This window comes from Thalassophryne amazonica, chromosome 3 (genome assembly GCF_902500255.1).
Source record: "Thalassophryne amazonica chromosome 3, fThaAma1.1, whole genome shotgun sequence".
In the NCBI taxonomy this organism is placed as follows: Eukaryota; Metazoa; Chordata; class Actinopteri; order Batrachoidiformes; family Batrachoididae; genus Thalassophryne; species Thalassophryne amazonica.
The window spans coordinates 72,638,436-72,656,275 of record NC_047105.1 but is presented as its reverse complement, the minus strand read 5'-3'; the positions used below and the strand labels follow the sequence as shown (position 1 = coordinate 72,656,275).

At 43.6% G+C, this 17,840-nt stretch overlaps 1 protein-coding gene across 2 annotated transcripts in view; it reads left to right on the top strand.

The window, feature by feature from the left end:
- The first annotated feature begins 1,795 nt into the window (after nt 1-1,795).
- The window catches only part of LOC117507029 (fidgetin-like), a 44,953-nt gene continuing 28,908 nt past the window's right edge, over nt 1,796-17,840 (top strand). Inside the window, exons 1-2 of one of the 2 annotated variants that reach the window (XM_034166714.1) lie at nt 1,796-1,923; nt 2,593-2,791. In XM_034166714.1, the coding sequence (XP_034022605.1) occupies nt 2,767-2,791 (25 nt within the window). In that variant the 5' untranslated portion in view covers nt 1,796-1,923; nt 2,593-2,766. Of the gene's footprint in view, nt 1,934-2,592; nt 2,792-17,840 lie in introns of both variants that reach the window. The other variant, XM_034166713.1, reaches the window with a different exon arrangement.

Here is a 17,840-nt window from a genome sequence, read left to right as displayed (position 1 = left end):
ATGGTATAGTGGTTAAAGCATTGGGCTTGAGACCAGAGAACCCTTGGTTCAAATCCCAGTCTGATCAGAAAATCACTAAGGGCTGTTGGGCAAGGTACTTAATCCCCTAGTTGCTCCCAGTATGTAGTGAGTACCTTGTATGGTAGCACCCTGACATTGGAGTGAATGTGAGGCATTATTGTAAAGCGCTTTGAGCGTTTGATGCAGATGGAAAAGCGCTATATAAATGCAGTCCATTGATATATTTACTTTAGTTATACCAACTGGTTCCAAAAAACGTGGGTGTTTCATGGGAAAAGCAAACTATACACATTATGTTTCCCATTTAAACAACCGAGTTTTCAGGCACCGGTTGACATAACTAGAATAAGTGAATATTACATTTCATTTTCAGAGTGCAGTGTGATTAAATCTGTGGCTGCCACTAATTTATCTGTGATGAATTGACAATCCATCAATTATTATTATGTCCGCCAAGGATGAAATAAAATCATCTGCTTTCATTTATTTGTCTGTCTGTCTGTCTGTTAGCAGGATTACATCAAAATTATTGCATGGATTTTGACAAGATTTTCAACACAGATACATATTAGGCTGTGGAAGAACCCATTACATTTTGGAGGTGATCTGGATCCAGATCCAGATGCTGGATCAAGATTTCACTTTATATACACTTTGAAGGATTACTTCAAAACTACTTCACAGATTCTCACCAAATTTGCACCACAGATAAATATTAGGGCATGGAAGATCCAGACTGGCAGATGTGAGAAATCTGGTTATTTTAACAATTGAATGATTTATCATTTAGTCCTTCAATGGATGGATCTGAAAGTACAAAAAAAAAAAAAAATCCCATCACTCTTTCTGAGAGTGTCACATGTTTACATTTTCATATTTCAGAAGTTGGACACTTTACTGAACCATTAATCAGTTATGAAAACAGTATAGGTTAACGAACTAATCATTTCAACTGTGGCCATTTTTATTCATGTTAAAATTGTAATCGTATGATTACGGTGTAATGTTCTGAGACACAGCTCACACATGTCAAACGTGACAAGCTGAAAGCAAAGTAACATGAGGAGCACGTCCCGCCTACGCCATAACTCTAAACACAGGACTACAGCTGGGTTTGTAAGCGTGTGACAGACTGCAGTGAGACACATAAATAGGAACCAAACTGCCTCTATAAATGAAAATCAAAGCAGAGTATTACACATTAATAGATTACAGGTGAAGAAATGAATTCAATCCCAAAGCACTGAGGCCCAACGTGGTGGTCACGTGCTGCGGCTGTGTACGTGTGTAGCATGCGTGCTGCGGGGGTAGTAGGGTAGCTCAGGAATTAGGTAATATTGACATGGTTGATTCAACCCCACCCTCGCTACAATACGAAGATCAATGCAACCGATCAATAGAAAGTCATTGACAAACACTGAACTTCTCATGTGAGCAGCGAAGGAGAAAATTCACTATTTTGTTGGAGTCTCACACTCGTGCATGCATCAGAATGAGCATCGACTATCATTGCACACCAAACCACACACGTGCACGCTTATGGACTCTTCCCTGATACTGCATGCTGCATGATTGGTCACTTTTTTCCCTCTCTCTCTGCCTGCCTGCTGAAATAGTTTTAACAAAAGAGGGAGAAATAGGGGGAGGGTGGCCGGTTGGGGGAGGGGATGTAGTTGCTGCTCTGTTGTCACTAGGCAAGCCAGAAGGGGGGAGGGAGAAGGGAGCAGGAGGGGGAGTGAGGGAGGGAGTGAGGGAGTAAGGGAGTGAAGGAGTGAAGGAGAAGGTCCCAGAAGAGGAAAATACAAACCTCACACACAGTCACACATTCACACGTCTGCTCCCCTCTCACACTGGCAGTGGATTACTTTTCAGGTTGAACGACTCTTCCAGCACACACGGCGGGTATGATCAGGTCAGTAACCCACTAGATGAAAACATTTGATTTTTTTGTTTGTTTGTTTTTTTTTAAATCAGCACCTCTTAACCTGCTCTCTCCCTCCTTTTCTCTCCACACACATTCTTGTCCTTTCTGGTGTCCTCTATGATTTCCCCTTGTCTATGTTTTTCTCCTTCTTTTCACTCCAAAAAACACCTTCTTTCTGACATTTCTGATTATTATCATTTTATGCACATTCACACACTAAAGGGGCCTTCCAGCTCCTCTTTTTTGTTTTTTAAGTCTGTGGTCGTTTTAAACAGGATAGCTTCCTCCTCCTGCAGAGTGCAAAGTTCTCATTGCTATTCTGGTTTGTGGGGTTTTGTGTGGAAGCGTGGGAGGCTGCAAAGAATTAACAACTTCCCTGGTGGTTTCTCTGTCAGTCTATCTAGCATGAAAAGGGTTTTTAATCCTCATTTTTGCAACTCTTATGCATTGCACACACAAATCAGACTGTCCTTGTATTTCTTCATACTGATGGCACACTTGCACTTCACAGTCCACAAAGGGCAAATGTCACAGTTGTTTTGTGTGACATTTGGTGGTTCTCACAAATATCTCAAAATGTGTTTTGAATTAGCACTGAGTAACCGTCGGCAGTGTATCAGACGTGCATATCCCTGTGCGTTCTTCAGGTGGCAGCCTGCCGGAGAGGTGCTGAAGTGTGAGATGTGCCATGGAAGGATGCAGGAGGCCAGTCACTAGCCAAGCCAGCAGCCAGGGGAGCCTGGTGGGGTCCTGCAGCATGCAGCTGGGCCCTCACTAGCTGAGTGGACGCTCTCCTCTTCACCTACGGTCAGGGCTGCAGAATGCTCAGTCCTGTCACTCCTTACAGTAAGTCTGCACTGCTGGGTGTGGAATCCTGTACAGTTAGAGTGGGGGCTGTTTGACACATTGTATATTCACATTATGATTGGTTTGGAGATTTTTTTGTGCAGCCTCTTTCGGCTCAGAAGCGATTGCGAAGCCGTGTTAAAAAGGGAAATGTGCTGATGGCTTTAACAGATGAGGCTTTGCATCGAGGAATTTCACAGAAAGTGTTCAGAAAAGTGTTTTTTGTGTATGTGTGTGTGTGTGTGTGTGGAGATTCATATTTACACAAACAGCACCAGCAGATATTCTTGTGTCGGCAAACGTCTGGAGTACTATATTGTTCCAAGCATTGGGACATTCAGTGATCCCAAAAGTAACATCATTTTCACACATGACACCGGCCATCAACAGAACGGCTGAGCATGTCATTGTTGTTAGCATTTAAATCTTAACACCTTCAACAGTTCTTGTAATGGAGAAAATTATGTCCGATGTTTCAACGTACATGATGCCATTAGACACGGAAGCTCAGAAAAAATACCTCACCAAGCTGAAGTGTGGTAATGGACTGAGAACTCTTCCTGATCCATTTTCTATACCAGCTTACGCCAATTAAACGTCACAGGGGTGCTGGAGCCGATCCCAGCAGTCATAGGGTGTGAGGCAAGGTACACCCTGGACAGGATGCCAGTTTATCACAGGGCCACATATAGACAGACAGACACATTTAGACCCACACGCACACCTACGGACAATTTAAAGATTCCAACTGATTTAGCCTGCATGTCTTTGGATGTGGGAGGAAGCCAGAGCACCCGGAGAGAACATACGCAAATATGGGGAGAACATGCAAACTCCACACAGAAAGGCCCCAGATGGGAAGTAATCCCATGAAAATTCAGTAAGGTATATCTTATATATTATATTCCATTTCTAAGGTGGAACTAAGCCAGTATACAAAGGTATATCTAAAAAGGAAGAGTAAAGTAGGAGAGTAGAAAAGAGTAGAGTAGAGCCACTAGGTGCCTGGTCTTGAGAACCAGGGATGGTAGGTTAAAAAGCTTTTTTTATCCCATGGGAACTCCCATGGGAACCAACTATTTTGTAAGCTATGATGAACGTTGCTAAGTCCGGCTAGATAAGCTAACGTTAGCTGTTAGGTATAACTAATTGTATCCCACTCCTCCCAATGACCATGACCTTCTTGCTGTGAGGCAACAGTGCTAACCACTAAGGCACTGTGCTGCCAACTCTTCCCAATCTATACAAAATTCCAATGAAGAAATGGAGCCAAAACTTGGAATTCAGACAAATCTACACATTTGATCTGGAGTCCAGCTTTATTTAGCCAAACAATGATTGATACATTACAAAATCTTGGAGCCCTACAGGTTTGTATTTATTTATTATTTTATTTTATTTATTTATTGGAGGAGCATGCATTTTGATACATCTGTATGCTGAAAGTGGACATGTTAACGAACAGTGTGCATCATTCTACTACAGTTGAAATTAATTATTAGAAAGGACAACATTTGTGATAGAAAGCATCCCTTCGTGTCATCACTACAAATGCGCTCCATCACCAGCTGGTTTGCAGTGTTTTCCCATGACTTGCGTCCCTCCTGCTCTCAAGCACCGTTTTCGCTTCACAAAATCCTTTGGAATTCTGCGAAACTTCAGGCCTGTTTGTTTGTTTGCGTCCCTATTTGTATGACTGTAAACGATGCACTCATTCCCTATTGCCCATTTTTATGTTTATCGCTAAAATGTGTGCTACTGATTTTGGTGGTCACAAGCTGGCTGTGTTGATGGCCAGGCTACTTTAAGAGCAGGACATATCCCTGGAAATTCTCCTATAAAGTGACTCCTTTTTCAAAGACACATTTTTAGAGAAAGACTTTTTGAAGACCAATTTTATATATATATATATATATATATATATATATATATATATATATATATATATATATATATATATACGAGGTCTGTTAGAAAACTTTCCGACCTTATTATTTTTTTAAAAAAACCATATGGATTTGAATCACGTGTGATTGCGTCAGACAAGCTTGAACCCTCGTGCGCATGCGTGAGTTTTGTCACGCCTGTCGGTTGCGTCATTCGCCTGTGAGCAGGCTTTGAGTGAGGTGTGGTCCACCCCTCTCATCTATTTTTTATTGCGAATAAATGTCTGAACGATTTGGAGCTTTGCTGCATCAATTTTTTTTTCCAGAAACTGTGAGAGACCTCCAGGTGGACACCGTTCGAAAAATTAATATGGCTTTCAGGGATGATTTTATGGGGATTAAACAGATTACGGGGTGTTACTGCCGCTTTAAGGACGACCCACAACTGCTGAGAGCGCGGCGCACTCCCAGCCCCCATCGACAGGCTGACAGTGAAATGTGCCATTCATTTTTAAACTGGACGCTGTCTTGATCCAGTATGTCCGCACTTTTCCGGCACATTAAGACAGACGTGCGGAGGAGTTCCGCGCGTCGCGGTGCAGCTGCTCGGTGCAAAGCAACGCCGTGATGAAGTCTCACGGGACATGTTCTGGCATGTCCAGCTCATGCACAATCACAATCGGATATTCACACGACTGGAAAGCAACTGGAATCCGTCTGAAATCCACCTGAAAGCTGTCCTGAGAGACCAACACCGTGGTGGTTTTGTCCCGCGTAATGAACGGCTCTGTGGCGCGTCCCTCGGCTTTTCTTTCCATGAAAAAAACTCCTGTAACGGTGGAATGTGCCGGAAAAGTGCTGATGTCCACATCTTTTCACAATTCCTGTGCTAGTCAGATGACATACCGGATCAAGACAGTGTCCAGTTTAAAAATGAACGGCACATTTCACTGTTACAGGAGTTTTTGTCATGGAAAGAGAAGCTGCTCCACCGCGCGTCGCGGTGCAGCCGCTCGGCGCAAAGCAACGCCGTGATGAAGTCTCACGGGACATGTTCTGGCATGTCCAGCTCATGCACAATCACAATCGGATATTCACACGACTGGAAAGCAACCGGAATCCGTCTGAAATCCACCTGAAAGCTGTCCTGAGAGACCAACACCGAGGTGGTTTTGTCCCGCGTAATGAACGGAGCCGTGGCGCGTCCCTCCGCTTTTCTTTCCATGAAAAAACTCCTGTAACGGTGGAATGTGCCGGAAAAAGTGCTGATGTCCACATCTTCTGCCTTTTAGTGAAAGTCAGACGAGGTCCCAGATCAACAAAGCTTTCACGTTGGAAATGATCTGGTTGTTCCAGCGGGGTGTCAGCCTGTCGATGGGCGCTGGGAGCGTGCCGTGCTCTCAGCAGTTGTGGGCTGTCCTTAAAGCGGCAGTAACACCCTGTAATCTGTTTAATCCCCATAAAATCGTCCCTGAAAGCCATATTAATTTTCCGAACGGTGTCCACCTGGAGGTCTCTCACAGTTTCTAGAAAAAAATTGATGCAGCAAAGCTCCAAATCGTTCAGACATTTATTTGCAATAAAAAATAGATGAGAGGGGTGGACCACACCTCACTCAAAGCCTGCTCACAGGCGAATGACGCAACCGACAGGCATGAAAAAACTCATGCATGCGCACGAAGGTTCAAGCTTGTCTGATGCAATGACATGTGATTCGAATCCATATGGTTTTTAAAAAAAATAATAAGGTCGGATACTTTTCTAACAGACCTCGTATATATATATGTATATATATATAGATATACGAGGGCTGTCAATAAAGTTACGGTCCTTTTTATTTTTTTCAAAAACTATATGGATTTCATTCATATGTTTTTACGTCAGACATGCTTGAACCCTCGTGCGCATGCGTGAGTTTTTCCACGCCTGTCGGTGACGTCATTCGCCTGTGAGCACTCCTTGTGGGAGGAGTCGTCTAGCCCCTCGTCGGAATTCCTTTGTCTGAGAAGTTGCTGAGAGACTGGCGCGTTGTTTGATCAAAATTTTTTCTAAACCTGTGAGACACATCGAAGTGGACACGGTTCGAAAAATTAAGCTGGTTTTCAGTGAAAATTTTAACGGCTGATGAGAGATTTTGAGGTGATTCTGTCGCTTTAAGGACTTTTCACGGTGCGAGACGTCGCGCTGCGCTCTCAGGCGGCGTCGTCAGCCTGTTCAAGCTGAAAACCTCCACATTTCAGGCTCTATTGATCCAGGACGTCGTGAGAGAACAGAGAAGTTTCAGAAGAAGTCGGTTTCAGCATTTTATCCGGATATTCCACTGTTAAAGGAGATTTTTTTAATGAAAGACGTGCGGACGGGTCAGCGCGTCGGGACGCAGCCGCCGCGACGCTCCGCCACAGGAAAAACACCTCTGTTGAAAGCCTTAAGGACAAGTTGGAACATGTCTTGCCTGTTAAACAATTTCTCATATACTCACTCCACTGAAAGCCATCAAAAGCCGCCTGGATTTTACAAATGGTTATCAACACGGAGGTGTTTTTCCTGTGCCGCCGCACCGCGTCGGCTGCGTCCCGACGCGCGGACCCGTCCGCACGTCTTTCATTAAAAAAATCTCCTTTAACAGTGGAATATCCGGATAAAATGCTGAAACCGACTTCTTCTGAAACTTCTCTGTTCTCTCACGACGTCCTGGATCAATAGAGCCTGAAATGTGGAGGTTTTCAGCTTGAACAGGCTGATGACGCCGCCTGAGAGCGCTGCGCGACGTCTCACACCGTGAAAAGTCCTTAAAGCGACAGAATCACCTCAAAATCTCTCATCAGCTGTTAAAATTTTCACTGAAAACCAGCTTAATTTTTCGAACCGTGTCCACTTCGATGTGTCTCACAGGTTTAGAAAAAATTCTGATCAAACAACGCGCCAGTCTCTCAGCAACTTCTCAGACAAAGGAATTCCGACGAGGGGCTGGACGACTCCTCCCACAAGGAGTGCTCACAGGCGAATGACGTCACCGACAGGCGTGGAAAAACTCACGCATGCGCACGAGGGTTCAAGCATGTCTGACGTAAAAACATATGAATGAAATCCATATAGTTTTTGAAAAAAATAAAAAGGACCGTAACTTTATTGACAGCCCTCGTATATATATATATATATATATGTATATGTATATGTATGTATATATATATGTATATGTATGTATATATATGTATGTATATGTATGTATATATATGTATATGTATGTATATGTATGTATATATATGTATATGTATGTATATGTATATATATGTATATGTATGTATATATATGTATATGTATGTATATATATGTATATGTATGTATATATATATATATATATATATATGTATATATATATATATATATATATATATATATATATATATATATAATTGGTCTTCTTTTGAAGCCATGCGCTCATATCAAGAACACATCAGCCGGCTCCACGTGTCCAGCGCGCTGCGCGCCGAAGGACACCGCATCAAGTGGACGAGCACTCACATGGTGGATGTGACACTTGGCTCACCGGCCGTTCACATGATCAGACGTATATTTTCATATGGGGCAGCCTGACTGATGGTGTCCAGTGCACACTGAGGTGCTGGTGACCGCGTTGCAAAGGTGATATGTCTTTTTATTTATTACCACGTGAGGAGAGCCCACCAATACATGAGTATCGCAGTGGCGTGTTGCAAGGTGATGGTCTGCATGGCATGATATGTGTTCATTAGCTGTCTGTTGCGCTGACGCAGCAGTCAGGTGGAACGGTTTGAACAGCTGAGGAACGCATTCACTGGCCATGGGCCATGATCAGCTCCCTCCTTTCCTGATTTCAAATGATATCCAACCCACAATTACATGTCAACTACGGTTCCCTGACAAACGCATAACTGTAGTGGGTGTGTGTGCGTGTGATCATGTCAATACGGACATCACATCATCGACAAGCGACACGCCCACCGGTCCGGTGCAGCAACGCGCTCACATAAATGGGCTCACGGCTCCAGGCTGTGGGGCAATTGAGGTGTCCACACCGATCTTTCTGTGAGGCTGTCACATGACGGAAGGACCGCTTGGACGTTGCGATCGTGTGTCACATGACATGCCTGTCTGGTTGGATGGTTCGCTGGCATTGTGACATGCAGCCAGGGTGGGTTTGTATTTTTATCAGTGTTGTGGTGGTGTGGGATTGCTGCTGGCCAGTGAATCCACCTCCAGTGGGACATGCTGGATATACCATCGTGCTCCACAGCTGTCAGCTGTTCCATCATGGACATGACAGCCATCCAGCTGTGCACACTGCGCTGACAGCAATCACACTGCATTGCAGCCACCGTTCAAGCATTCGCAACCTCAGCTGCACCTCGACTATAGGCTTGTGGTGTGGAAGGGGCATCTATGTTGTTGGGGACACACACCGCACACTCACACACGATTTGTGTTGGGGGGCACGCTGCATACTCGCATGCCATTTGTGTTGGGGGCACATGCACACTCGCATGCCATTTGTGTTGCTGGGGGGAGGGTGGTGAACGGCAGACTCGTACGCCATTTGTATTGCTTGGATGGTGGAGGAAACGGCACACTCGCATGCCATTTGTGTTGGGGGCACATGCATACTCGCATGCCATTTGTGTTGGGGGCACATGCACACTCGCATGCCATTTGTGTTGGGGGCACATGCACACTCGCATGCCATTTGTGTTGCTGGGGGGAGGGCGGTGAAAGGCAGACTCGTACACCATTTGTATTGCTCGGATGGGGGAGAAAACGGCACACTCACATGCCAGTTGTGTTGCTCAGTAACGGCACACTTGCAGGGCGCTTAGAAAATGTGGGACCATTCGCACAGCCAGCTCAAAAGTGGTTGCCTGCACTCTACTTTTGTGCCGGCAGCATGAATGGTCTTATCTGGATGTTCGTGGGTGGCACCTGGACTCCAGCCGACTCCGGCTGAGAGTGGTTCGAATGGCCATTTGCCGTCATCCTTCCGCTGGTGTGAAGCCGCCTCGATCGCTCCATTCGGCCAGGGTTCAACGTGGCCAGTGATTTCGAAAAGCCCTTCGGCCGTGGCACAATTTGTCCGACCTGCGTACAGCATGCCATGCGAATGTTGCGAGCACGATCAGATGGCAGTGCGACCTCATCTTGACCACTGATCGAATGGGTTTCTGGTGCAAGTGACACGTGAATGTAGAGTGCATGTGCAGTGCCGAATGGTTGGGGCAACTGATGTATGAGCCATTCGAGGTGGCTCCAAAATTTCATGAGTGTGTTAGATAATATCTGTGCTAATTCTTTGTTTTATGTTAGCTATTAAGTATTTGTGTTATTTGTTTGGAAGTTCGGAGAAATATGTTAAGTTTTACTCTATCATGTGTCCAGGGGAAAGCTTCCACTGTTGGTGAGAGCCAGTAACATTAGAAATGTGAGACTAAACCACACCCATTGTTAACACCCACAAGGTATAAAATGTGTTGTACGACTCATTTTAGGGGCCTTTCACAAGATGGACACTGTCTGTGAGGGTCCCAGGCCTGGTTTCTAACATGACCTTGAATAAACTCAAAATGAGGAATACAATGGTTTGGTTTTTGGTAAGGGGCAGAATCTTACATAAAAGAACCGGGTAGAAATAACAAGTGCCATTTGAATATACCTTCGTGTGCCATTTGGCATCAGTTGTGTTATGTTTGAAGGGGCCCTAAGACAGTCTTTTTGTGATCTTGTAATATTAGAAACCTACCTTTTGCATATTAGCGTACAAAACACCTGAAAAAATACAGCCTTCTTTCTAATATACTTACGTTATCACTGCAGGGGTTTTAAGTAATCATAACATGAACAAACATTTTCATAACTCCACAATGCAGTTAAGGTTCAGGAAGATGTGATTTTGTGTTAATTTAGGGCACGGGTGCTGGTGCCCTGTTGACAAAACTTATTTCCTTTTCAGCAATTTAAGAAAAAAAACAGGATTTTTTTTAAATGGAGTTTAAGTGTCAAACCAATAGTGTTTTGATGTGTCTAAAGTTGTAATAATGTGAATTTGTTCCCTACAATTTAGCAATCTGAAAATCTTTGGATTTTGAGATCAGAGTTAACAATTTTTACGTTGGCAACAGCAGTTTGTAAAAGCTGATTAATCACATAAATCTTGCTGACATTTCAGGGAATAGCACTTGCTTGTATATGTGCTAATCATGAGAGGTTCCTATGCAGGCTGATGAATATGCTCCTATTGATTGGCTGAGCTATTGATTAGGCCAAGCTTTAACAGGATTACGGCACTAACCTGATTGGAATAATGTAATAGGGACTTCTACTTGTTTTTGTTGTTGTTGTTGTTGTTTTAAAGGATGTTTTACTAAGACTTGGTTGTCACATTCCACTCCAGAAAAGGACTCGACATCATGTCAATTTCTGTCTCACAAACACATTATGTACATGTACACACTCATATACCAGCATTTGTTTTTTTTACAGTAACTGAAAGTGGCCGTGTGGTTAGTGTGCTTGGTTTCAGTGCAGAAGGATCCCGGCTCAAATCCCACCCCTGACACATTTCTCCATGTTATATGGAGTTGCGTCAGGAAGGGCATCCGGTGTAAAACTTGACATGCAGATCCACTCCGGATTTGCCGTGGCGACCTCGAGTGCAAACAAGGGAGCAGCTGAAGGGACTTATTAATGTCTCCAGTCAAATCTGAGTGACACATTTCTTTTCATTAGAGTATATAGTACAAAAACACAGGAACACAAGCACTCGCACCTCATTATGGGCTCGACCTACAATGATAGTGTGACATGAAAGGAATTCACAGCGGTTTTAGCTCTTTAGCTGGCAGTTACCAAGGTGAAATTATTCTGTGAATGACAGCCAGACTGTTAGTATGCTGGTGTCAACAGCTTCTCATTAGTCCTGTATGGAGGGACACGTAAACAGGTCTCTCTGTCTCTCACACACACACACACACACACACACACACACACACACACACACACACACACACACACACACACACACACACACACACACACACACACACACACACACACACACACACACACACAGTTGTTTTGTTGCTTCGGATGAGACTGCATTGAGTTACACTGATTCCCTGGAGACTTACTCTAACCTTTATGACAATCTCTGCATGCCAATACCAACACTGTGCATGTTGTTATCATGTCTCTCTGATTGGCTTCACCTTCCTAACAATAATTAATACATAGCACAGTGATGACAGTGGTGATCCTGTGTTGTTGCACAGGGAGCCGGGAAAAAAAAAACAGCAGTCACATGACTCCTGGTGTCATCTTCGGGCCAAAATAGCATTCGCTGTTAAACTGTCTGCATGCAAATCCATCTTATTTATTTATTTATTTGCTGAAAATAATAAATCAAATAAATAAAATTCATCTGTTGTGCATTTAGATGCACAAATAGACACAACAAGGGGATGAAGATGTACAGATTCCCTTCAGATCCGAAAGGGAGAAAAATCTGGGAAAACAAAGTCAGCCATGTGGGATGGAAGTGACTTCACTGTAAAAGTTTTGCGAGGTAAATTTAGTGTTGAGTCCATGTACAGTAAAACTTGCCTAAACCTTCATCGTATCAACCAGATATTTGCAGTCACTGGACAAAGACAAAACTCCAAGTGTTTTTGTATGGGTTTCCGTGTAATAAACAACATATATAACAGATTTTGTATAACAGATTTTCGCTCACATCGGATAAAACATCCTGTCCAGCCACAATGCATTTCCATTAAAAACCCCTCGCATGTCCCGGACAGAGCAGTCTGGATGTGCACAGTAACAGAAGTACAAAATTAAAGTTCAGTAAAAAGTAAAAAAAAAAAAAAAAAAATTCTGACTAGCAAATAGCTTAATGCTAGCTTAAAATTGAAATGCCATAGACATGCTAACACGTTAGCATCACTCCTATTTTTAAGTACTCTACAACTATCAAATGTTTCAGAAGACCATAACAGGTCAGTTGCCCAACAAGACACCTGATGTAAAAGCACTAAATTCAGCACTGAACGCTTTCTACTGAACAACACTAATATCAAAAAATGACCCAGGCAACTGGCAAAAAAGCAGAAATCCACCAAAAAGCAGAGATTCTTCATCCCTGCCTCTAGCTCCACAGATGCCGGGAAGTGTTTAACATTTGACATTTCCTGTTTCACTGTGGACTCAAAATTTCCTGTTTGGGACACAGTGTACCATGAGCGAGCTTCGTGCCGCTGTGCGTCACTCTGCTCGTATTATGTCAATAGTAAAAGTCAATATATCTCAATATTCGCTATGTATTCTTTAGAATCTGGTAATGTACTTTAGGGACATTCTAAATGTTAGTCTTTGTGCATTGTTCTTTCCTATCATGACAGCCCAGCATGTGCCTTTGAAAGACATTGTTACTGTTCACATGCTGTTACACTGTACAATGTAACAGCATCCACCTTCTGCACCTTCTGAGGGTCAGTTGCGATACTGCTGATGGAGGCAAAGTGCCTCCAGCCACAGCCCCTCTCTTTGAAGTGACCGGTGCCGTGCCATGGTTAAACACCATGATGGGGATGCTGATATTTGGCTGTGCCTTCACAAAGATTTGGGCCACCGGGACATGATGCTGTCAACAAAATCTTTGGTTGAGCTCAGCATCATTTCACCATCTGCATTATGGCATAAGCGGGCGGTGCCAGGTACTGCAGAGTCACAGCCTGACTCCAACACAGTTGTGCATGCCACCTTAAGCAGATAACCAGTGGGTTTATGGCAGGGGCTCATAAAGGGTTATCTTTGTCTCCAAAAAGGGTTATCTCTTGGTGCCACAAACCTGTGTAATGGACGGCTGTATTTAGGTTCTGAACTCAGTGGGGATGGTGTTGAAATGGTGGCGAGATAGCACATTCCTCCAAGCACCAGAGTCAAGCAAGGCACACATTTCTTATCCACGTATGATGATTTTATTCTTCATGTCTTATTCCAGACTTTTGGTGCAAGTGATCACTGTCTCTGGATCTGGTACTGGGATTGGGTTGACTTTCAGGGAATGCTCCTTTGATCAGTGCAGTGAAGGACGTCTTTCTGCAAGTGTCCTGTGCCTGAGCAGTTGTGACAGATGATTCCATCCCAGTTCATTTTTAATATTTGGTTCCTCTTGAGTCACCACACTCTGGAAAGGTTTTTGTACTCTCTGTGGGAGATCGTCTGACCGGACAACTACCCCCACTGGCTTTCCATATGTCAGCACATTAGCATTATCACGTATCATAGCTGCTGTGGCTCTGCGCGGACCTGGCATGGAGCACACGGGGCTAATTGCTAATGTGGGTTCGAAGCCCTCAGCAGACAAAAGCAACAGCGGCAACAGAATATAATTCTCCAGACAGCCTCTTTATTTATAACAGTTGCCTCAAAACAGTGTTCAGTCTCCTTTTGATTGACTACCTGTCACCATGAGCTACCTAAATACACTTTGGCTAGCTAATGTTTAGCTCACACATAGCAGCATAACACACTGGTCTCTTGTGCCGGTTGTCCTCCTCTGTCTCCGTGAAGGTGCGTCTTCACATGCACACATACGCACACAATTTCACGCCCCTCTTAAAGGCACAGGCTGTGCCTGTAACGCCATACTACTTTAGATTGATCAGCTGACTTGGTCTGGGTGCTAAAACAAATGTGCACTTGGGCCGGTTCTTCCACATTATATAACGGCTGAGTGGATTCTTGTCATGGTGCTTTGTATATCACGTGACGTGGATTATTCGTCCCATTTGTGTTGCGTTGCATTTAGCGTGCAATTTGGTTCCATTTAGCGTGCAAATTTGGTTCCATACATATTTGCACCATTGCACGCTGCGACCGTTTAGCTAAACATGGCGGCGTTTGTATTGCTGACGTACAGCGATTTGAAGGAACTAAATGACGGTGCTAATTCTTCTAGCACACACACACACACACACACAAAACAAAACAAATCCACTACGCCGTAAGTCATCTGGAGGCATGAAGAGCTGTTAGGATGAAGAGGATGAAGTTAGGATGAAAAGCTTGTCAAATTTCTGATGTAATTCTTTTGCTGGCATGAAGTCTTTTTTTTTTTTTTTTTTTTTTAAGTACACAAAGTCAGTGCATGGCATCACAGACTACATCATCACAATTATTTTTGAACTATGCAACTGTTTTTCCAAGTTGACTGAGAGCAATTTTGGACTCTTGTTTAGAGTTCGTGTTGGACTGTTGACATCAAAGCACCACTGACAAACACTAGGGATGGATGATATATCGGTGCCACCGATATTACCGGCCAATATATGTCATGTATTGGTCCGATGAGTAAAAATGCCCACCGATGTTTTGTCTTGTTTGTGGCAACACGTGATTCCAACATTCTGTGATTCCAAACAGTCCTTGAATGCAACTGAAGAGACGTCCCCTTTTGCACATGCGCAGTCAACGCTCAGGCAGGTCAATGGTAGAGCCAACATGTCTGTGATCTGGACTTATTTTACTGTGTCTGAAGACGACAACCGCAAAGCAATATGCAATTCGTGCAAATGTGAAGTCTTGCGAGGTGGAGCAAGTGCCAGGTCTTTTAATACCACAAATTTGATGGCGCATTTGAAAAACAATCATTCAATGGTGTACAATGAATACAAGCAACAAGCTAATAGTAGCAATCCCACCGCTACAGCTAAACAGGGGACCATTCCGTACACACTGGAGAAAACAAAAAATTCAGCAAAGATTCAGCTAAAGCCATATCCATAACAAGGAGGATAACTGAAATGATTGCGCTGGATGACCAACCATTCTCTATAGCAGAGAACATGGGATTTCGTCGGCTTATGGAACAGGTTGAGCCCCGCTACAGCATTCGAAATCACCATTATTTTTCGGACACTGAACTGCCGGAGCTGTACAAAGTTGTCGCTGCACGCATTCACGAGCTGTTGGGTGGAAATGCGACTGATATTAGCTTTACGACGGACATCTGGAGCTCCACCGTCAACCAAATAAGTATGTTAAGTCTCACTGCTCAGTGGATCGATGATGACTTTAAGCGACAGCGAGCCATGTTGCATGCTCACAAATTCACAGGCTCACACACAGGCAGTGCCATTGCCGCCATGTTTAATAACATGTTGACTCATTGGAACATTTCAAGGGAGAAAGTGCACGTAGTCCTTCGTGACAATGCTGCCAGTATGCAGAAGGGACTTGATGAATGTGGCGTTAAAAGCCTCGGTTGCATGGCTCACAAAATACAGCTAGCAGTACATGATGGGCTTATTAACCAGTGTAGCATCTCTGACTGTGTAGCAATTGGAAGACGATTAGTGGGACATTTCAAGCATTTGCAGCTTGCTACATCATGACTGCGTGGCATCCAAACAGAGCTGGGCTTGCCCAGCTTTGACAAATGCTTATCATTATAGGTAAAGAGGCTTTGTAAATGTTAATATTACATCCTTGCCTACATGTTTAATGGGCACTGCAATGTTATTGTACAATTTAAAGGTGAATGTGCACATTTAATAAAAACAAAAATGATTTTTTTTACTATTGTGACTATTAAAATCTGAAATTTTCTATTAATTTTCATATTGGCAAATATCGGATATCGGCCACAACAGCAATACAAATATCGGATATCGGTATCAGCAGGAAAATTTCATATCGGACCATTCCTAACAAACACCAAAATGTAAGTCTGTTTTCTCACACACACTCATCTTCAACCGCTTAGTCCCAGTTAAAGGTTGCGGGGGGCTGGAGCCTATCCCAGCAGTCATAGAGCGCAAGGCGGGGTACACCCTGGACAGGACGCAAGTCTGTCGCAGGGCCACAAATAGACAAACAAACACATTCACATCTGCACACACACACCTACGGATAATTAAAAGTTTCCAATCCACCTAACCTGCATGTCTTTTGAATGTGGGAGGAAGCCGGAGCACCCGGATGGAACCCACACAAACACAGGGAGAACATGCAAACTCCACACAGAAAGGCCACAGGTGGGAATCGAACCCCTGACCTTCTTGCTGTGAGGCAACAGTGCTAACAACAGTGCCACCGTGCTGCCCATTCCTTTTCTGTTATGTATAAATTAATAAATATCAAATGACAAGCCGTTATATAAAACAAATAATGAGTGTTTTTCATTCTGTCAATGGAACGAATATTCCTACCATTGAAATCATAAACATTCATTATTTGTATATTAACTGATAATGGAAATAATCCCTTCATAGCATCCTTGAACAGTGAAGAAAACTGTAGCACACATCCACATTGGTTATCACCGTAGAAATACATGGTGGTAAAAATGAGAGAGAGAGAGAGAGCTCGGTGAAGGGCAGATGGAGAGGACAAGAGGAGGGACTGGTCAGCTGCAGGCTGATATATGAGTGGACACAATAAGCAACTAGACGCCATGTGTGAGAGCTATAAGAGTGGGGGAAGGGAAGAGTGACCACACATGCTCGAACACAGTCCTGTCTTTGCTACAGCAAAGAAGCAAGAAGAAAGGTTGAAAAGAGAGAAAAAAAAACCCCTGAATTAAAGGCATTAAAAAAATGGAGGAAAACTAAAATTAGGGCAAAGGAAGGAAAAAGACAAGCCCCGGCAATAATAAAAAAAGGTAAAAAGATATGATGGGATGCATCTTTTTGTCTGTAAAAGTGATATTTTGCCTATTTTCTGTCAAACACATTTTGCTGGATGAGATATGTAGAATTTGGCTCAGATATTGGACAGTCTTTTTGCCAACTGCAATGTGGCCTAGGGGGAAATGTGCAGGCCTCGAAAAGATGGTAGGAGAAGGAATAGGGAGGGTTTTCTAGAAAGTCACTGCTTACACATACCCCCCATTTACCACATAAGGTCGTGCACGATGGTGTTTCACACACTGTCATAGCGACTGACTGCAGTGTGCGGCGTCCAGACTTCTGCCATAAGAACGCCGACGTGTATTTTTCACATTCTTATGCTAAAGCTCTTCTGATATGTTTTGTATTGATGTCACTGCTGGCGTGAATGAACTAAAACTAATCCCCCATTAATGTGCAGAGGACTGAGAGAGCGATTCACCAGCACAGTAACTAACAATCCCTTCC